This window comes from Plecotus auritus, assembly GCF_963455305.1.
Source record: "Plecotus auritus genome assembly, chromosome: 2".
Lineage (NCBI taxonomy): Eukaryota > Metazoa > Chordata > Mammalia > Chiroptera > Vespertilionidae > Plecotus > Plecotus auritus.
This window is the reverse complement of record NC_137771.1, coordinates 37,517,783-37,540,334: the sequence shown is the minus strand read 5'-3', so window position 1 is coordinate 37,540,334 and position 22,552 is coordinate 37,517,783. Positions and strand designations below refer to the sequence as shown.

General features: G+C 37.2%; 1 protein-coding gene across 2 annotated transcripts in view; it reads right to left on the bottom strand.

Annotated features, from left to right (window-relative positions):
• Positions 1 to 11,839: 11,839 nt before the first annotated feature.
• The window catches only part of SPATA6 (spermatogenesis associated 6), a 51,999-nt gene continuing 41,286 nt past the window's right edge, over positions 11,840 to 22,552 (bottom strand). For both annotated transcript variants that reach the window (XM_080655200.1, XM_080655199.1), the window contains exons 11-13: positions 22,274 to 22,373; positions 16,927 to 17,018; positions 11,840 to 14,094 (exon numbers count right to left, since the gene is read on the bottom strand). In XM_080655200.1, coding sequence (XP_080511326.1) covers positions 13,914 to 14,094; positions 16,927 to 17,018; positions 22,274 to 22,373 — 373 coding nt within the window. In that variant the 3' untranslated portion in view covers positions 11,840 to 13,913. The remainder of the gene's footprint in view (positions 14,095 to 16,926; positions 17,019 to 22,273; positions 22,374 to 22,552) is intronic.

Below are 22,552 nucleotides of genomic sequence, written 5' to 3'. Positions count from 1 at the left end.
AAACTATCTGAAGCTTTTTCCAATGCATGTAAACAGCGTGAGTTTAAGCTGGAAAATCTCTGGCGATGATTTTAGTGTTTGAAAGTATCTTAATGCCAGGAAATACTCTTCTAGCACAAAATATTTACTTTTCAAAGTTCAGTTGAGCTTTGTGTTTTATGTGAGATCTTCAAGGTGGATCAAAAGTAAATTCAGGAACAGCCTTTCTTGCTAGGCTTTTCAAAGGTTTCATTTCATTTAGAAGCTATATTTACTGCCAGTACTCACCAATATTCTCCCCTACAGGAGACTAGCTCCAGGCAGTGGTGCCCTCAAGCACTTCTGTCATTTCACACCTGTAGACCATTGCTCAATTTCCCACAATTAAAGTACTTTCCTCCTTCCCCACCTATTCCAATCCAATCCATTCTTCAGATTGACCTCATCCCTCCTCTGTATTCAGGAAATCCTTTCTTATAAATGGCTTTGGTTCTCCCCAACTTTCGAATTCTTATTACTCATGGACTCCAGCACTTAGGAATGCCTATGTGGTATCTCTTCTGTGGTCTTTTCAAGTATTTATGTCACATGCTAAACTGCACTAAAAAGTCAGTGAGAAAATTTAAGAATCATTTTTTTTATGTCATCTACAGTGTTGGACACACAAGTGCTCAAAGAAATATGCTCTAAGATGAGAAACAGAATACAAAACCCTTATCCTTGGTCTTAATACGACCTTGGGAACATCAGCTACACTATGCAAATGAAGTGGTATTATTGAGCATGTAGTTTTTTTGACATGAGGATACAATTCAATCCTATAGTTAAGGCGTCTGAAGGAGGACCTTCTGTTGAAATGTGATTTCAACATACATTCCACCCTCATCTTAGGCCCCCAACTTCACCACACACCTTCCTACTGGAACCATCCCAGACTTCCCGCGGTTCCTTGAGTCCACCGTGCTGCTTGCACGAGCAAGCTCTCATACCCGACTCTCTTCTCCTGGCAAAATCATCCCTTAAGATGAAAGGCTGATTCCTTTGTGAAGTCTTCCTTCCCTCACTAGGTGATTGCTTCCTCTTTCATGCTCTCTATGCACTCACCCAAACATCTCTGTATATTTACTATGTTGTATACATCCACGATACACTTCACGCTTTACAACACACTGTATTATAAAGTGTGAGGTCCAGATTTTGTCTTATTTTATATTTGCCCAATGCCACTTACCATACTTACTTCATAGTAGGCTTGTTTAATGGATACATTAATAAATGACCTGAAAACTGTTGAGATGAAAAGAGAAAGATAAAACCCTGGTATTTAGAGGTTAGCCATGAATAACCAAAAAGATATATAAATCATATGGAGCAGGGATGTGTTAATAAGTAGGAGCAGGGATGTGTTAATAAGTAGGAGCAGGGATGTGTTAATAAGTAGGCGAACTGGTCAACAGGTAGGACAGAGTAGGGAGCAGGAAAGCAAATGGTTGGAGGTATTTACAAACATATGAAAATTGTGAATCATAGAAAACAAGCTGCCTCCAAATACAGAAGTGAATTAATCACTGAGAATCAAGTATCACCTCTTAAAATCTAATACCTAAAGAAAATGAGATAATAGTAGGAAGAAGTTCTAGAGTATATATGAGAAAATACTAATATCTAGGTTTAAGTCCTAGTTCAGCCACTTACACATCCACTATGTCACCTGCAAGAGACACTCAAAACTTTAGTTTTCTCATTTGTAAAAATGCAGGTTACATTTTCCTGCCCTAAATAATTCACAAACATGCTAAGAAGAGAGACAATAACTTATGTAAAAATGCTTGGAAATGTTAAGGCCTATGCAGAATACAAACTACTATTTATCGTAAAAATTAGTAGAAATTGTTTCCAAGGCTTTAAATGTTTACTAGACAAAAATTCACTGAAGTCAAATGTTCTTTTCCTTCCATTTTCTCAACATAAACACTTGAAAACACTTCCTAATTCAAAAACTGGCACCTTTTCTCTCATTTGGCAAAAACAATTCCCCTCCTTGGGTTTCCAGTGGAACCAAAATGAGTTTGACTGTTTTTGTTTAAGATTATCAACAAAAAGCTCTCCAAATTATGCAGTTTCTATGCCAAAACACATTCTTTATGCAGCACAGTTGCAGAAATATCATATGCGAACAACTGCTGGGCCACAAAGGAGAAGCAGGAGAGCATATTGTTTCTATCCTTTAGGAAAATGCAAAATGTTTTTAACATGTTCTTGTTGAGTAAAGTGGTAGATTCCTCTTCAGTATAACAGAATATTATTAAAACAGAATATTATTAAAACAGAATATTATTAAAACAGAATATTATTAACAACAGAATACTATTAAAATGGGGTACAAAGGGACGTACAACAATTGTTTCAGAAAACATACATTTCAGATGAGTCCAATAGATAACGAGTCAGATACATCATCATCATGGTAAATAATATCATTCATGAAGCCCTTACCATGTGCTGAGCATTGTTTTAGGCACTTTGTGTTTGGTAAGTAATTTAAACTTCATATTGATCCCATAGGATTGGCACCATTATTTCCATTTTACAGGTGAGAAAAGGTCACACAGTTGCTAAGTGGTTAAAGTGGGATTTGAATCTGGCATGTGATTTCAGAAGCCCACTAGGCTATTTTCTGGGCAATGAATAATTTATGTACAGTAAGATGCAATAGATAAAATATAATACTCACTAGATGCCTGGTGCATGAAATTCGTGCACTCGGAGGGGGGGGTCTTTCAGCCCAGCCTGCACCCTCTCGCAGTCTGGGAGCCCTTGGGGGACGTCCAACTGATGGCTTAGGCCTGTGGGCAGCGGACCTAAGCCGCCAGTCAGACATCCTAAGCGCTGTTGCAGAGGTGGGAGAGGCTCCCGCCACCGCCGCTGCACTCGCCAGCCATGAGCCTGGCTTCTGGCTGAGCGGTCGGTGCTCCCCATGGGAGCACACTGACCACCAGGGGGCAGCTCCTGCATTGAGCGTCTGTCCCCTGGTGGTCAGTGCGTGTCACAGCGACCAGTCGTTCTGCCATCGGGCCGAAACAGGCTATCTGACATCCCCCAAGGGGTCCTTGCACAGGCAAGGCCAAGGGACCCATCAGTACACGATGGGGGCCAGGGAAGGATGAGGTACCATGGGAGGGCTCCAGGGCATGTCCGGCCCGTCTAGCTCAGTCTTGATTGGCCGGACCCCAGCAGCAAGCTAACTTACCAGTCAGAATGTCTTCCCCCTGGTGGTCAGTGCCCTTTATAGCAACTAGTTGATCAGTCGACTGTCTGCCCCTTGGTGGTCAGTGCACATCATAGCAATCAGTTGAGCGGCCTTAGCATATCATTAGCATATTACGCTTTGATTGGTTGAACGGCCAACCGGATGACCAGACACTTAGTATATTAGGCTTTTATTATATAGGATTAGCTACCAGTTTCCAAAAAATATATAAATGTATTTTAAATTTCATTTTATTTATGTATTTTTACTTTATTTATATCTTAGGTTGAGATCACTAGAGAAAAATTCTGTAATTTAAAAATCTTTCATTTAAAACTTCTAAAGAATCACCTGGTTAACATGAGATGGGTCTACTTTAAAAAAAGGTATATATGACACATATACTGTATATATATGTGTGTATATATATATATTAGAGGCCCAGTGCATGAATTTGTGCATGGGTGGGGTCCGGACAGCCTGGTCAGGGGGAGGGGACATGGGCGGTTTTCCAGCCTACCTGCTGGTAGAACTCCTGGTCGAGGGGACAATTTGCATATTAGCCTTTTATTATATAGGTTATACACTGAGTGGCCAGATTATTATGTGTTCAGAGATCATAATAATCTGGCCACTCAGTGTATATAGTCATGCCCCATAAATGATATTTTGGTCAATGAGGGACCAAATCTACAACAGCAGTCTCATGAGATTATAATGGAGCTGAAAAATCCCTATCGCCTAGTGATGTCGCAGCCATCTTTATGAAGTGCATTATGTGTTTGTGGTGATGCTGGTGTAAACAAACCTACTACACTGTGGTCAGATAAAGTACAGCACATGCAGTGATGCACAGTAAATAATACTCGGTAATGACAGTAAATGACTATGTTACTGGTAAATGTATTTACTATATTATACTATTTATCATTATTTTAGACTGGACTCTTTCTACTCACAATAAAAAGTTTGCTACAGCAGCAGCCTCGCACATCTCATGTTTACCGCACCTCTCAATGGCATCATTTTAGCTTGTGCTTGATTTAATCTCATGTTGTTTTGCACATGCTGTACAGGCTTGTATCATATAACCTAGGTGTGCCTTGGGCTGAACCACCTAGGTTTGTGTAAACACACTCTATGGTCACACAAGAATGAAAGTGCCTAAAGATGAATTCCTCAAAACATATCCCCATTGTTAATAGCACAGCTGTATGCAGACCTCTGTGACTAGTGTCAAACAGTACACTCTTCTGAAAAAGGTGGTGATTGCTCAGTCACAGTCATACCAAATTCTTAAGAGCTACAGGGCCAAATTCTTAAGAGCCAATATGGCCGACATATTCTAGGGTTACCTCCATTGACTTAGAATGATCTACTAACTTCTGTCTCTCACATCCCCCAAATCAAAAGATTATGTTTCATTTGTAAAATATAATGGTACAGAGTTCAAAATAAAGACAAAATAAACTTCCTATGTCAAAACTGGTTTGACAGGATATACCCTCAAACTAAATTTAGTTTTATTTTTAGTATAATACCTTCACAAGTGAGAGAGATCACATGTAAGATTTAAAAGGATAACATCCTCAGAGACTGAAATCATGACTTAGTGTCAGTTGTAAACTCTACAGAAACCTCTTCCAGAGGCACAGGGATCCCAAGGGCTGAGCAGTGTCTCTGCTTGGGTAGGTTTAGGCACAAAACAATTAATGACAGGGTAAGGGTACTAAATCATTTTTAAGCATATACTTCTTGTCAGGTACAATGCTAGTCACTTGATTCATTTACCTACTATATGTTTCATAGGAACAATCCTAGGTAGGTATCATTCCCATTTCATGATAAAATTAAGGTTCCATACCTCCAGATACCACCACAGTACAGAATTCAAACACAGGTATATCTGGCTCTTTCCATAATTCTACACAACCTACATACATTAAATAACTAGTAAATTTAAAAGCATACCAAAAATCTAACTAACTTGGTCTCATGGCTTAAAATAATTTTGAATTTTTTTACATTTATTCACAGCTCATCTTCCATTTCCCCCCAATCAGATCCTCTGATCTTTCAGAATACTCCCTCTATATTGACTTAGAATTTTAGTTTTAGTTACTCTTTATTGAATGCCATGCATTGTATGAGATGCTCCACATGCATTAACTCTAAATGATCACAACACTATGAAAATAACTTTCATTTTTCAAGTGAAAAAGTAAGTTCAAAAAGGTTAAGTAACACAGAGTTAACAAAAATAAGGAAATAAATCTGAGGTCTGGTCAACTCTAGAACCAGATGGAATATCTTTCAAATTGCAAATTCATTTTCCCAGATCAGTTCCAAAAAGCAATTATGATAGTAACTAATGTATGTCAAAGAGTGTCCATATTTATTTTCCTACTCAATTCTAATACTTCTCTGAGGAATGGAGGGCAATGTTTTTTAACACCCTATTTCACAGGTAGTAAAAAATGAGGTTCGGAAAAGTTGTGAAGAGGTGCTTTTTCTATGGCACAATGTTGTTAGAAATAGAACTTTCTGAAAATTTATATATATATGTATAAATTCTTCCGTAGGGAGCTGTTATAGGGTTAAGCCTTGGACTGACCTGCTGGCAAAGCTGTAAACAAGTCCTAGCTTAGAGGGCACAGCCCTCTTAGCATAATTAAGCTTGACCTTATGACACTCCCTAGATCCTTCCTGGGTAGCTAATGGGCTGTGGGAGGTGCAGCAAGTGCTGCCAAAACAAGTGAAACTTACAAGAACATTGTAACTATGGTGACCACTACCTTGTTTACTTCTGACTATAAAATAAAGCATCAGCTTGCATTCTGGATCTGTTCTGTAGTCTCAGCCAGACACAGAAGATCCACCTTATTCTCTTTGTCTGTCTTTTCTTCATCCTTCGCCAGCCCTCCCTCAGGCTCCCCGAACCCTTGGCTGTGCTGGCGCGGCATACTTTCTCACTATTTTGTTTGCATATATCACTAATTTTATTAAAAATCAATTACACAAACAAAAGCTCAGGTGAAGAATGAGTTTCATTGACAAAGGGGAGCCTCTAACAGAATATGCTTATTCTCAACTCTATTACATATGTTCAAAGACATTAAAGGTTTTCTCTCATCTTATTTCTGAACTAGATCATAAAATCAGAAAGCTAAACTTTAAACTTTTACTGCAACAGAAATGTAGTGATGTTGAGGCAGTTTTTTACTTCATGTCTATTTTTTCTGAGATTACTATAGCCACCTAATGCTCTCTTGTTTACTATTTGCATGGAATACCGTTTTGCCATTTATTCACTTTGAGCCTGTGTGTCCTTATATATAAAGTTAGTCTTGTAGATAACATATAGTTGGGTCTTGGTTTATTATCCCTTCAGCCATTCTATGTCTTTTGATTGAGGAGTTTAATCCATTCACACTTAAGGTAATTATTGACAGAAGAGGGCTTACTTTAGCCATTTTGTTTTTCTGTTTTTTTAATTCTTTGTTCCTCTAATCTTCTATTGCTCTCTTTCCTTTGCGTTTGGTTGATTTTTTCTTTTGTAGTGATATTCATTGATTCATTTTCTTTTGTATATCTTCTATATGTTTTCTTTTGTAGCTACCATGTGGCTTATTAAAATGTACATACTACTCAAAGTGATCTATAGATCACTATCCCCATCACTTCATTGCTATGCCTATCACAATCCCAATGACAATTTTTATAGAAATAGAAAAAATCATAAAGTTCATGTATAACTACAAAAGATCCAGAATAGCCAAAGTGATTTTAAGAAAGAGGAACACTTGGACAAAAAGCATACACCTATGGATGAGGACAGTGGGGGGGGGGGGGGGGGAAGGTAAGGGCAGAGGGTGGGGTGGGAACCAGGTGGAGGGGAGCTATGGGGGGAAAAAAGAGGAACAATTGTAATAATCTGAACAATAAAGATTTATTAAATAAAAAAAAATAAAAAAAGAGGAACACTGTTGGAGGTATTAAACTTCCTGATTTCAAACTAAATTACAAAGCCATAGTAATAAAACAAAAAGATTGACATAGAGCAATGAAACAGAATAGAGAACCCAGAAAAAAAAGCAGCATATATACAATCAAATGATCTTTGACAAGGATGCCAAGAAAGGATAGTCTCTTCAAAAAATGGTATAAGGAAAACTGGATAGCCACATTAAAAAAAAAGAAAGAAATTGGACCCCTACTTTACTTACACCATACACAAAAATCAACTCTAAGAAATTGAAGATTAATGTAAGATCTGAAACTATAAAACTCCTAAAAGAAAACTTAGGGAAAGGTTTCTTGACACTAGTCTAGGCCAGTGGTCGGCAAACTCATTAGTCAACAGAGCCAAATATCAACCGTACAACAATTGAAATTCCTTTTGAGAGCCGAAAACCGACTTCTGCACATGGGCCACAAAGTTTCAATCGCACTGTACGTGTGCACCCACACGTGGTATTTTGTGGAAGAGCCACACTCAATGGGCCAAAGATCCACATGTGGCTCGCGAGCCGCAGTTTGCCGACCACTGGTCTAGGCAATGATTTATTGGGTGTGACGCCAAAAGCACAAGAAACAAAAGCAAAGATAGACAAAGGGAATCATATTAAATTAAAAAGCTCGTGCACAACAAAGGAAAAAATCAACAGAATTCAAAGTCAAAGATGGCATGGTAGAAAATATTTGCAAACCATTTATCTGATAAGGGTTTAAAATCACTTTTATCTTATATAATAAAAAGCTAATGTGCAAATTGACTGAACAGTGGAACGACCAGTACCATGATGCTCACTGACCATCAGGGGGCAGACACTCAATGCAGGAGCTGCCCTCTGGTGGTCAGTGCACTCCCACAGGGGATGCGCCAGAAGCCAGGCTCATGGCTGTGAGCGCAGCGGCAGTGGCGGGAGCCAGAAGCCAGGCTCATGGATGTGAGCACAGCGGCAGTGGCGGGAGCCTCTCCTGCCTCCACAGCAGTGCTAAGGATGTCCGACTGACAGCTTACGCCCGCTCCCCGCCGGCCTCAGCCATCAGTCGGACATCCCCTGAGGGCTCCCAGACTGCAATCGGGGGCAGGCCGGGTGAGGGACCCCCCTCCCTGAGTGCACAAATTTCATGCACTGGGCCTCTAGTTTGTTAATAGTAACACCGTTTCAGTTACATAAGATGATTAAGTCCTATAGAATACTTTACAGCATGGTGCTTATAATTCACAACAAAAATGGGACACAGGGAAACTCTGGGAGGCACTGAATTACCTTGATTGTGGTGATGGTATCACAGGAGTTCGCAAGTGTCCAAATTCATCAAAATGTACATATTAAACTTGTACAATTCTTTGTATATCAATTATATTCCCAATAAAGCTGTTAAAAAATGTAGTGCTGCCCCAGCCACATGGCTCAGTTGGTTGGAGCATAATTCCATACACCAAAAGGTTATGGGTTTGATTCCTGATCAGGACACACCTAGGTTTCAGGCTTCATCCCCTGTAGATACCCTGTGGAAGTGAATTTGGGAGGCAACCAGTTGATGCTTTTCTGTCACATCTCTCTCTCTCTCTCTTTCTCTCTCTCTCAGTGAAGGCATATCCTCAGGTGAGGATTGAAAATATATATATTTTAAAAAATTTTGTTCTACAGGAATGTGCAGTTACTCAATCAAAGAGAGTAACTAGGGCTCCACAGAAAGAGCATCGTGAATTCTTCACCTGCCACTATCCCATATATCCACTCTGGTTACCATAAAATTACGGGTCAGATACATTTTCAGTGATATTCTTTTCATACCCTTCCACCAATTTCCAACCTAGTTCATGAAATGATCTCTTTATTCATTTTTAGTGTTAGAATGTTGGAAATCTGCCCCAGGTTTTACAGCATTAATGTGATTTCAGTTTGCATTGTAATCTGAGGTTCTCTCTGAAGAAATACTAGCTCCATCATTTAAAAACATATGAACTATAGCAAGATGAGTCTTTAAACCACTTATCTGGTTGAGAGGCAGAGTTGGGGTGAGATTCAAATCCAAGTTTATCATTGACTGGCCAACCACCACAGTTTGATCCTTAGTTACTGAGTCTATAACACTGAGATTACTCAGAGTGGTTGTGAAGATCAATAAGATAATGTATGTAAATCACCAAGCACAAATGGTGATATTTAATAAATATTACTTTAATTCTCTTGTTTTAAAAGCTAAAGATGACACTAAGGTGGGGATGGAAGTGAAAAAAAAAAAGTCTCCTCAAAAAACCCGCATACATTCATATTCTATACAAATTAGAGCAGGATACATTCTTACACCAGGCTCATTTATATAATTTTTCACAGCTTGAATGCAACCTACTGAGATTAAGATATTAGTAAAAGTAAAAAAAAATAATGCATTTTATTGAGACAGTTTTGCTTACATATTCACATAAATACCTTATTTATCATACTAATTCTTAATTAATCGAGAGCAACAGTTTCTAGATTAAGTAGGTTGTTTACATCTGAATGCTGGAAGATAGAGGATTCACTTCCTCAGTCAAAGATGTACGGCTTTGTGAGTGACAGAAGATAAGACACTGGGAAAAAAAGTGTTTAAGGCTCATTTGGGAACCAAGACATTTGCATTTCATAGAAGGGATTTAGACTCCATTGGAACATAAGGTTCTAGGAACAACTGCAGGCAATTGCTTTCTTGGTTCATTGCCTAACCCTGTATTTATCACCCTCTGAGCAGCAGTTTAGGAGCTGGCCCTGGTCACCTGGATGCCTTATACCTTAGTGGGTTAGCCAAGTAACAGACAAACAAAAAGGCAGGTTGTCATATCGACTTCTTTTTTTAAGAGTACTCTTTTAAAAAATAGATTTCACACAGAAACACTAACTCTCTTATCTGAGGAACTTGAGGACCAAGGCACAACAAAGATTTTGTCTTATCTTTGGCATTTTTATCTCTTTGGCTACAAGTATAAACTAGCTGCTAGCAACAGTCTTGTCATGGCTCCCTCCCTCCCTCCCTCCCTCCCTCCCTTCCTTCCTTCCTTCCTTCTCACCTGAGGATATGTTTTTATTAATGAGAGAAAGAGGAACAGAGAGAGACAGACACAGATAAATGTCAATGTGAGACAGAAACTTCAGTGGGTTGCCTCCCATATGCACCCTGACTGGGGATTGAACCTGTAACCTAGTTATATGCCCTGACCAAGAATTGAACCTGTAACCTTTTGGTGTATGGGATGATGCTGCAACCAACTGAGCCACCTGGCCAGGGTGGGACATCTTATTTTTCATATCGAGATAGAGTTAGGCTTTGTATTGTTTTTAGTGGCTCTTCCTGTATTTTTTCATGCAGTTATTCAACAAACACTGTGTGACAGAAATGCAGAGGCAAACTTAGAACAATAGAAAAGGACACATGAGAAAGTCATTGATAATTCAGTTTCTGTTTATCAGTTGCTATAATAAAGATATGTCCAGATTGTGGTGCTAGGGCTACAAAGATGATACAAAAATGAAAAAATATATTGTCTACAAGAACCTACAAAGAATATGTTAGAGTAAAAATGAGGAAATCCAAGACATTATACCACAACTGTTTATTTGCCTGACCCTCTGTGAATAGTCAAGGTAAGCTCCTAGAGTCCAAGAACCCTGACTTGTCTCGCTAACTCACGTTCAGCACTTTTGTGGAGGTGATCCATAGAAATACATTAAAATGCACTTTCTTGAATATCTGTCTCCTCCCCAAAACTTGCACACAAATATTTAACACTACTGTTTCCTAGTACTTCCTTATCTTCCACATTAATCAATTATACAATTACAGAAATGTTAGAACATTTAAAGATCATTCTAAGTAACTCCTTCAGCAACTTATAGTTAAGGAAACTGAATTCCAAGAAGGATAAATGACTTAACAAGGTTATATAAAAAGTAGTGGGACCAGGGAGGACTCAGTTTAATGATTCTTTTTTTTTTTAGTTGAATTGACATTTTTCTTTATAAAATCCCCCCCTTTTTTATTTAAGGGTAAAAATACATTGAAAGAAAGAAGGCCCGTTTATCTCTCATATTAAGTCCAATAACTACTATAAGACTGTGAAAAATATAGAAAAAAGGCTAAGATAATAAACAACTGCACCTTTCTATGTTTATCAATGAGAAAAGATAACTATTACTAAAGCTTTTACCCTTTAAAAGACAATAAACATAAGAATTCACAGTAATAGTTAGGATAGCAATAAAGACCACTCCTCCCCCAGGAGAACAGAAGTAATCAGACACTTAGCACAGATGCCACGTATCTAAAGATTTGCACCCGACTCGGAGAGATGTCCGATTTAATCAGAGGATGTGGCTTTCAGAACATCACTTCCAGAAGGTCCCCCGAGACCCACTTTTTGTGGCCTTGTCAAAGTCAATGGCAGATATAGTTACAATAAGTAATTTCTGTGGTACTTATTCACTTGAGAGATATTCTATGATAGCAAAACATTTTCTTTGAAGTTCACATTTGTTCTTTTTAATAAGCAGCAACTTTTAAATGGGGAAGTTTTTCATTTGTTTCCACACACACACAAAAAAAGAAAAAAACACACCTAAATTTCACTGAGGATATAATTTTTTAAAAGCATTATTAAATGTTAACCGTCAAGAGTTTATTGTATAAAATGTCATTATATAACCTGATACCAGGGGTACCTAGTCCAGCATTTCCCCCGCTGGTGTCCACATGCACCTGAGGGTGACATTGAGAGGGAGTGTGGGAGGTTAAGGAAGACAGAATACGAGGGGAAAGATGGCCATGACAACAGATACTATTACATGCTTAATTTTGTTGAGAAAATTCTGGGTCATTGCAATACGTAGTTAGTGAACACCAATAAGTGCCAGGCTCTCTACTTGATGTTAGAGCAAAACAGGTTTATGCCAGCATTTCTTTGTGCCTCTAATACACTAGTGTTTCCTATGACTATGATGACCACATGTCCGAGTTTTAGCAGGACAGTGCCAGCCTGCAACTGCTGATTCAGCATTAACCACCTCCCCTTTCACTCCTGTCATCCTACCTGTGACTGTATGTTGGGGGGAGGGTAAATATAGTGCACAAATTTTCCTAAACTAATATGACCAATGCAATACTGGTATTTACATTTCTACAACCATTTCCTAAAACAGTGGTCCACAGGACCTGGTTCGGAAAATGCTGATCTATTGCATTTTCTTCACTTGATAGCTGATGGAAACTAAGGACCAGGGAATTAAAGAGACTCGGCTAGAAAATGGCAGAGAGGATGAGAGCTGAGGACTCCTGGCTCCTATCTCTGATGCATTTTCTGACATATCACAGACTGTTGTACTACTAGTAAAACATTCTTAACATGAAATTAACATTCTTAACATGAAGTTCAAGTCATACTAAAACATTCTTAACATGAAATTAAAAAGTCCTATTATTAGATTGCCAATATTATATTTTCTCCTAATACAAAAGTAAATCACCCACTTTTACAAGTTAATTTCAATTTAAATGAAGTTCAAGTCCATTTTTTTTCTTTTTAAATCATAGCTGTAGAATGAACAAGAGACAGATTCAATGAGAAAACACTACGTTGGAGTCAATGTCAAGCTTGTAAGCCAAGTCTGTCTTTCTCTGCTTTCCCTCCATTCACTCTTGTGAAGGTGAGGTAACTGATTTCTTCCTATCCTCAGAGTGTCGCTAGCCTCATAAGTGTGTGTTTGGGGGTTGGGGAAGGAGCTAATTTTATCAACCAAAAGACTTTCCAGTGCCTACCACAAAGAGTTCTGCTATATTTTACTTTCATTTTGGTTCCAAGTGCCCTTTAAAGTAAGGATACTACTTTCTTGGGCCATTTGATACCTAAGAAAACTTTAAATAAATTAGTTTACAATATAATCCATGAGTCTATACATGTTTACTAACAGAGGCTATTTTCTGATTCTGTTTGTACCAAAAGACATGGCTCTAGAAGAAAATCAGACAAAGAATTATATATTTAAAAATAAGTTATTCAGATTTTGGGTCACACATCGGCTCTGCTATCCTAGATAACTGTTGTGCATTTTAGGCAACTTAGAGAGTTCTTTTAGAGAAGAGAGAGGGAATGATTATAAAAACTTTAAAAAACAGTGATTTCTTATGAGTTAAGAAATATAAATAGACTTTTCTAAGGGGAAAAGGTAGAAAATGCTGTTTAAAACTCTTGGGAAATTCATTTCTACACAGGATATCTTTTTGCTCATTAGTAAGAAAAGGGAGTTAATATTAATTAAATCTTGCTCAGACAAGATAACCAGTTAAGTACATGAAAATTACAAGGTGATTAAGGCAAAACATTTTTAGAGCGTATCCAGTCTGGATTTTCAGATGGTGACATGAGATAACATGTGACAATATCCTTCTCTCAGTCACACTGGACTTTGTGATTGTGTTGCAGAGCTCTGACTTTTGGAACATAGCACTCTTTTCTGTGATTAAAAAAAAAGGCTTGCCTATGATAATGTACCGTTTGAAGAAATGGACGTGTTCAAGTCTAACTACTGCACTCAATGAGAGCCACCTGTTTAAAAAAGAAAGGAATACAGATATTGATCACATCAAACGCTTTCATTGAAGTTGACATGGACACTCATACAGTTCATCGTGGATAATCTCAGAAGCTTTCCTGTGTATGAGAAACAGAACTACAGGCCTTTTTGTATAAGTTCCTGTATATCTTGTCCATGCTGTTCTCAAAGATGGGTCGGTGGGACTTTCCTTTGTAAGAGGCTGCCCTGTTGGACCAGTATTCACCGTCATCCATTTGGAGAGTGCCACGTGGCTGCTGAAATGAGCTATAAAAAAGAATATAAGGGATTACAATGGTGAGACTAGACCAGAGGCACAACTGTCTAAATCAAATATTGATGAAGTACTTCACAGGTGTGTATACTCTGTTTGGACTATGATAAATAAAAGATAATAAGCCGAAACCGGTTTGGCTCAGTGGATAGAGCGTCGGCCTGCGGACTGAAGGGTCCCGGGTTCGATTCCGGTCAAGGGCACGTACCTTGGTTGCGGGCACATCCCCAGTAGGGGGTGTGCAGGAGGCAGCTGATCGATGTTTCTCTCTCATCGATGTTTCTGACTCTCTATCCCTCTCCCTTCCTCTCTGTAAAATATTAATAAAATATATTTAAAAAAAAAAAGATAATAAGACCTGTGCCTTTAAAGAGTGACATTATTTGCATGAAAACAAATTACAGATCACTAAAATGAAAATAGTGTGTGAGAGACAGAGTTTGAAAGGAATTCGGAGAAGAGAGGTAAGTGAGGTGTGGTAAAGCAGAGCACAGAGGGTGCACGAGGGCCAGTCACGAGTCAGACAGACCTGGCACTGAGTTGCGTTTAATCCATTAGAGGCTGGGGACCTTGGACCACTTATTTAATCATCCAGAGTCTCAGCTTCCTTGACTGTATTTTTGCAGTTATTGTTTTAAAAATTAAAGAGAGTGTATGTAAGATGCATAGTGTAGTTCTTAACTGGCACACAGAAGTTATTAATTATGAGGCATGGAACTACTAAGTATTTTATATGTATTTACATATATTTACATATTAACTTACATCCTCTGAAGTTAGTAACTAGAAACTGAGACTCAGAGAAGTCCAGTGACTTCCTACAACCACTCAGCTAGCAGGTGGTGGAACAGAAGGGGTGGCATGTCTGTGGCTCTGAGCCCTTTCTACTGTGCCAGGCTGCTGCTGTCCTCAGTGGGGAGCAGAAAATTAGACTGAACATGAACCACCTTTGGAAACAGGAAGAAAAGCAGAAGAGGGTGCATTTGAAGTGATAGGGACCTACTGTTATTTTAAGAGTTTTGAAGGGAAAAAAAAAACAGATAGGAAGCTATAAAATAGTTGTAGGGAAAAGGGAAGAAAAGGCAAGTTTTTCTGAAGTCTCAATAGTACTTTTTTAAAAACATACCTAAGTTATAATTTTAATATCACAAAAAATTAAGTGCTGGGCTCACCACATTATCTGCTAGAAAAAAATGCTGGCTTTTTCAAAGACTAAGTTTATTTTTTTTAAATAAATCACTGAGCTACTTCAATAAATTAAGTACTTGTTATAGGTAAGACCTCTTAGGCATGCTAGAAATCATGAAGTTTGTACCATATAAAACTATATGTCCTGACTATTAAATTATATAAATATTTTCTTCATATATGTATCTACAATCACATTTCACACAATTTCTTCCCTAACTTATCAGTTCCATGATGTTACCTCCACTGTCAACTGTGAAATAGGAACTCTTGAAGTTGTCTAAAGATGTATTTGCTATTTTGCCTGAAGTCAATCTTACCACCTGAACACTGTATAAATGACCATGAAAAAGGGCATGAAGTGGCTGTATTACCATTTCAGACCTTGGTAGTGTCAGTGATGATGTAGTGAAAACATTTACACACTCACTTTGGAAAACAGTTGGCATGATCCAGTAAGCTTAAATATGCAACGTCAACCCAGTAATTCAACTGCTAGATACCCCAGCCAAATTCTTGAATAAGTGGGCCATGTACAAAATGTTCATAATAGCACTCTTTATCTGTATTCTTAGTTATGCAGGACATTTTATGTCTATGTATTATTTAGATTTTTTTCTTCCATTTATTAGTACTGAAGGTAGTTTTTGGCTGTTTGTTACATCTTATTAATCAGATAGTGACCAGTGGAGAAAAAATAAAAACTATACTCAACCCTGTGTTACTTAAAAATACATTTGTAAAATTTAAATTACTCAGATTGAGATTCTATTATAAATAATTTCATACTTAAAGCCTTTATATTGAGCATATTCCTACTGTTAGTAAATGGAAAAATATGCATAAGCAAACAGAAAACAGTTTAAATCAAAAGCTAATTCCTTAAAAGAACAACATAGCTAAAATTTTAATTCACAGATATAAAAGGCCAAGTTATATTCTAAACATGAAGTTCAAATTACTTTTATCCTTCTCTCTTTTTATGGCCAACTCCCATCCATATGAAGCATCACCTTATGCCTGGTCTTTAATTAGGACTATGCTCAAACAGGATGGTGCTGCCAGAAGCTCTGAAGAGAACTGAGACAGACATAGGAGGTGCTAAAAGGAGGAAAGAGTATCCCAGGGCCCTGGGAATTGGCAAGGCTACCACAGCTATCTAAAACTTTGTAAAAGAGAGGAAATATGAAATTGAGAAGGAAGTCTACATGGGTAGTAGATTCTTTCCCCATACTAGTCCCCAAATCCCAAAGTATTGGAAGTAAAAGATTTCTTCCTAATTAATTTCATACTCAAAGGTGATGGAAGACATACAGCTAGCATGGATGTATAATAAAGCCTAAAATAAGCCCTGGATATGTGGATTTGCAGAGAAGCCAAATAAATTAAAACTTTAAGTAGGATGAGAGCATCACCATTCATTGACTGTATTTGTTTTCATTTAAAAGTTTCTTTAATGCAAACATTAAAATATTTTAATAGGATTTTTCATAGTTAAATATTTTAACTATATGAAAATAATTAATAATTGCTAATTTGAGTCTAAATTTCCCACAAATCTAGCAGATTAAGAAGCAGGCTATTTTTGTACCAATTATGAGAAAGACCTCTCTATAGAGAATTAACCAAGTTCATACCTGTACTCGGGATCACTGTCATAGGCATAGTCTCTGTAGAAAAGACCTCTTTTCATTTCCAGTTCGTCTTCCTTCTCTGGGTCTCTCTCATCCTGAAAAGTATAAAGATTTTCACTAATTCATTTTATAATTAAAATGACACATGTCTCTTTGGGAAATGCTCTCCTCCTCCCCCATTCTAAGAAATTGAATTAAATGTTTGGACATCTTAGGAAAGAAACAAAAGGGTAAGTCAGAATTTATTACTCTGTTCAGTAAGACTAACGTAGTTTCATTAATTTTTGCTAATACTGTTTATCAAAGACTGGACACCTAGTAGATGTTTCTTGAATCAACAAATGAAAGGGAATGGATACTGTGTATTAAGATATGCAATAAGATGTGTAGTAATATCTTACACATTGTTTTGTGGAATCAAGATACATGGCTACTCCTCCTTGTATAAGTAGCTTGTTCAGACACATTCAAGAGCACAAGAAATCTATATATATAAAAGCCTATGTGACCATTCCACTGTTCGACCGGTAGCTATGGTGCACACTGACCACCAGGGGGCAGACACTCAACGCACAGGCATGGAAACATGGAACAGACTGATGAATCTCAGGAGGAAGTGGGGAGGGGGAGGGCAGGAAGAGGTTAACCAAAGATCTTATATGCATACTAGAGGCCCAGTGCATGGATTTGTGCACTGGTGGGGGTCCCTCAGCCTGGCCTGCAGGGATTGGGCTGAAACTGGCAGTCCGACATCCCTTGAGGGGTCCCGGATTGTGAGAGGGCACAGGCCAGGCCGAGGGACCCCACTGGTGCACAGATTTGTAGGATCATAAAGAGATAGCTTGGTAAACTATATCCTTTATAGTAATTATTATCTTAATGTATGGCATTTATGTAATTTAGTATCAAATATCTTTCTCACTGACTCATACTACTCAAACTAGAATGAAAATAGATAAAACTGATAACAAAAGGAACTCGTAAGCATAAATAGACTGCTATAAAGATTAGTGTTAATAAGGAATTCACTTTATATAAGAAATCAGCTGAAAATAGATTATGAAGAAAATAATTTTTAAATTTTGCTGAGAGCATGAAATTGTGAATAAAGCATTCTGCTAAAAATGTAAACAATACGTAAAAAGAATAACAGAAAATGTGAATATATATTTAGAGTTATTAAAGCTTCTAGGTGAATTAAAACCTTTTATCCTTGCGAAGTAACTCTCTTTAATCCTATTAATGCCTCATTTTTAGTTTACTGTTCATATAGCTACAATGACTTTCTTTTAGTTAGTGTTTGGATGGTATATATTTGTCCTTTTATTTTCAATCTTTCCTTTTTATTAGTTTTCAGATCTTTGTTCTTAGATAGCATATAGCTAATAGATGTTACTTATTTTTGCCCAGTCTGATAAATCAACAAAGTGAAGCATTCACTCTATTATCACAGAAAGTGTATTTGGCTATCATGAATACAAAAGACACTATAAAAAAGTGAAAGAAATAAAACAATATAATGTTTTCAATCTCAAGAAATATGTTGCAAGAACTAAATAAAACAGAATGTAAATATTAAATTTAAAAATTCTAATGAATGATAATACTCTTTAATTTTGTAAATACTAGTACAGTTGAAAAATTTTTGACAAGATTGTAATAAAAACGTTGACTAAATTTTAAATGTTTATATATATATAAAACATATAAAAAGTACCTTTAAAAAAACCTGAGCCTAGATTATTTATTAAACAAAACCTGTATTTTGAGCTGCGTAGTTACTATTCTAGACTCTGAGGACAGAAAGATGACTAAGATAGGGTTCCTGCACACATGTGGAACAAGGCTTGCTATTCCATGAAACTCTATGGATAGAAAGGACCAAAGGGTAGAATTATTAGGAGACATAATAAATGACAAAATAAAGAAAATAAGTAAAAACTTTCCAATTAATGAAGCATTCTAAGAACAGAATGACTATCTTAAGAGGGAGTAAGATCGCTGCACAGCACTGATACCCCTTTAGATCAAGGATTTCATGGAGGGGAATTCTGCCCTGAGAAACAAAAAGGACTAGATGACCTTCATAGTTATTCCCATCGGAGTTTAAGACTCAATTTTGTGACATTGTATATATATATATATATATATATATATATATATATATATATATACACACACATACATACTAGAGGCCTGGTGCATGAAAATTCATGCACTGGAGGGGGTGTCCTTCAGCCCAGTCTACCCCCCTCACAGTCTGGGAGCCTCAAGGGCGGGAGGCGATCCGGCAATCAGGGGAAGGCGACGCCGCATCACACCTCTGCTGCTGCCACTGCCAGCAGCGCAAGCCTTGGCTGGCCCTGGCTATCTGAGCCTCAGGTGGCCCTGGGCAGCTGGCAGCCACCATCCAAGGCCTGCCTGCACCTCGGGCCAGCCCTGAGAAGCTGGAGGGCTAAGGGGACTGGGTGCCACCATCTTGTGGCTGTGGGAGCTGCCATCTTTGAGGGCGAGGCAGTCAATTAGCATATTCCCTCCTTATTGGCTGTGGGCACTGCCATCTTTGCGATGGCGTGAGGGTCAATTAGCATATGCCATCTTTATTAGATAGGATATATATATATATTCAACACACACATCTCTTATAAGAGTCCTTGTGCGGTCTTTTTTTTAAAAGGTCGGGTTATATAAAAACAAAGAGGCAAAAACATCACATCTTATTATAACTTATTGACTATGGATCAAGCAAACATTTAAAGAGATGTATCATGCTTGTCGGTGTCAGAAAATACATTCCCAGGACATAGAGAGGTGATTCACCCCTTATTCCTAATCCACATTCCCATTTGCCGACATGCAAATACAGAAAAAGATGGACAGCAGCAATATTTGTTGCATACCTACAAGGTATCTAGGACTGAGGTACTTTTTATATGGATATCATTTAAGCCTTCAATAATCACATCAAATATATTGAAACTCAGAAAAACTTAAAAATTTTCTAAAGATACAAACTAAGAGGCAGAATTGGAACTTAAATCCAGATCAACTTGATCTACATTATACTGCCTCCTAGAATGCAAATAAACTGGACTATGAAATCAAAACCTCCACCCCAGGCCATTAGATCATTCTCCTATATGAAAATTAGACCCAAATTCTTTCAAGCTGATATCTAGTTAGTTTTTTTATGAAGGTATGCTGAAAAAGTATAGTCCAGAATTTCCACAGTTTCACTTATCCTTGGGTAACAGCAGTACACAAATGAAAAATGGAAAATTTCAGAAAAAAACAATTCATGAGTTTTAAATTGCATACCATTCTGAGTAGCATGTTGAAATCTCGTGCCATCTACTCCATTCCATTCAGAACGTGAATCACTCCTTCCTTTGTGGATCCAGTGCATCTAAACTGTCTATGCTACTAGCCCTCTAGTAGCCTAGGAGCTGTCTAGGTTATCAGATGGCAGGGCAGTATCACAGAGCTTGTGTTCAAGTAATCCTGTGATGCTGGCAATGTGGATACACCATAGAGAAGCTGTAAAGTGCTTCCTTTAATGAAAAGGTGTAACTCTCGACTTATAAGGAAAGAAGGAAAATCGTATGCTGAGGTTGCTAAGATCTATAGTAAGAACCAATCTTCTATCTGTGAAATTGTGAAGAAGAATAAAGAGATTCATGCTAGTTTTGTTCTTGCACCTTAAACTGATGAAAGGTAACCTGCAAGTTTGAAAAGCTCTAAAAACTTAACACAGAATTAATCCAACAAAACCACACCTAGGTATATAATGGTAAGCTTACTAAACACAAAGTTGAAGGCCAAATCTTAAATGCAGCAGAGGGTGGGAAAACCCCACATTATTTCAAAGGAATAACAGCTGAGTTTTCAACAGAGACAGAAGAAGCCAGAAGATAATGGAATGGCTTCTTTAACATGCCAAAGAAAACTACTAACCTAGAATTTTATATCCAATTAAACCATATTACATAAAATAAAAACCAAGATGTTTTCAAACAAACAAAAACAGAACTCACAGCCAGGAAAATGACATAAACGTTAAGTGTCATAGGGAATTCTTCAAGCAAAAGGAAAATGATTCTAGAATCTAGACGGGAACATGAAATTACTGACAAAAATGAAGAATAATAGAAAGGGTAAATATGAGCTTAAATGAATAAACAAAATTTGTCTCTTTCATATATGTAGAATTTAAAAGGCATGGTAATAGATATACAAAAAGGAGGTTGATTAAAAAGAGTTAATGTTTTTAGGCCCTACTATGATTGGGGAAGTCAACAAAGAAATAATTTGTCAGTTTGCATGTTGAAATCTTTAGGGCAACCAATGACAGAATAGTAAAAAAATAAATAACAAGTTAGTAAAAAAGAAAATGGATGGCAAAAAACACTTATTAATCCAAATGAAAGCCCCATCAATTGACATAAAAATTCTGGATTTTCATTCTTGAAAAAGATTTCATGTGCTTTTATAAGATATGTACTTTAAGTCTAATGATAAAAAGCAAAGGATGGAAAAATATGGACCTTGCATATATTAGCAAAAAATTAATGTTGCTATAACTATACTAACATCAGATAAAACACACTGTGAAGCAAGAATAATTCTAGAGATAAAGAGGGACATTGCACAATAAAAGGTTCTCATCACAGTCTAAAATCTATATCCAACCAATGACAGCTTCAAAATATATAAAATGTCACATAATCCAGTTATGTCTCCAGGACTGAGTTTAGTGCCCTACATGACACTCATGATAATTGTTTTTAAAACTAATAAATGAAAAAGGAATCAAACACAAAAAGAATATATAGTAATTATTTCCATACTGTCATTCATGTATACATTTTTGCCTTATCTCAAAAAATATTCTCATATTGATGTTCCCTAATATTAAACTTGGTAGATCTGCTCTGCTCTTTTCCTCTTTTAAACATTTAATTAGCATAAAAATTAGATGGGTGGCTTCTTCAAAATATGTTTTTTCTTACTCTCTCCTTCATTCTACCATTTAGAATCAAATCTACTGGTAGGACATGGAATTGTTTTGTACTGGCCCAAAAAAGAAGAGTTCCCGTATTTTGAAGGATGTGAAAAAATTATCATAAAGTCACTATTTATTGACTCTTTATGAGATAATAATCCCTGATTTTTGTTGATAGTGCAGATGATCTGTGTCAAACATTTTGCATTACTCAGGTCAGGCAGGAAGTTAGATATGAAGATTGTATATTTTCCTTCCCAATGATTAAATATTGCAAACTTTAGCATTCTGTTGTGGTATATATGCCCAGTTATAAAAAGCCTTCAAAGGAATATTTTAGAAACTAACATAAAAATGTCTTTGATGAGCCTGATGTGATTTCAAGACATTTTTTACCCGGTCATGGATCTCATCGCAGTTTGAAGGTGAACACCAATCAGAATGGAATCTGTAGGCATAAAAAACAAAGGTGACTTGTAGCCAGAGGGTGAGAAAAAGAAATCTTTCCAAATGCCAGACAGAGGAAGTCATTTTTTTCTTATCCCTATGTGATAATATATAAAGATTAAGTAACATTTTTCTTCTTTCAACCAAGGATAAGAGGCAGATATAAACTCAGGTAAATTC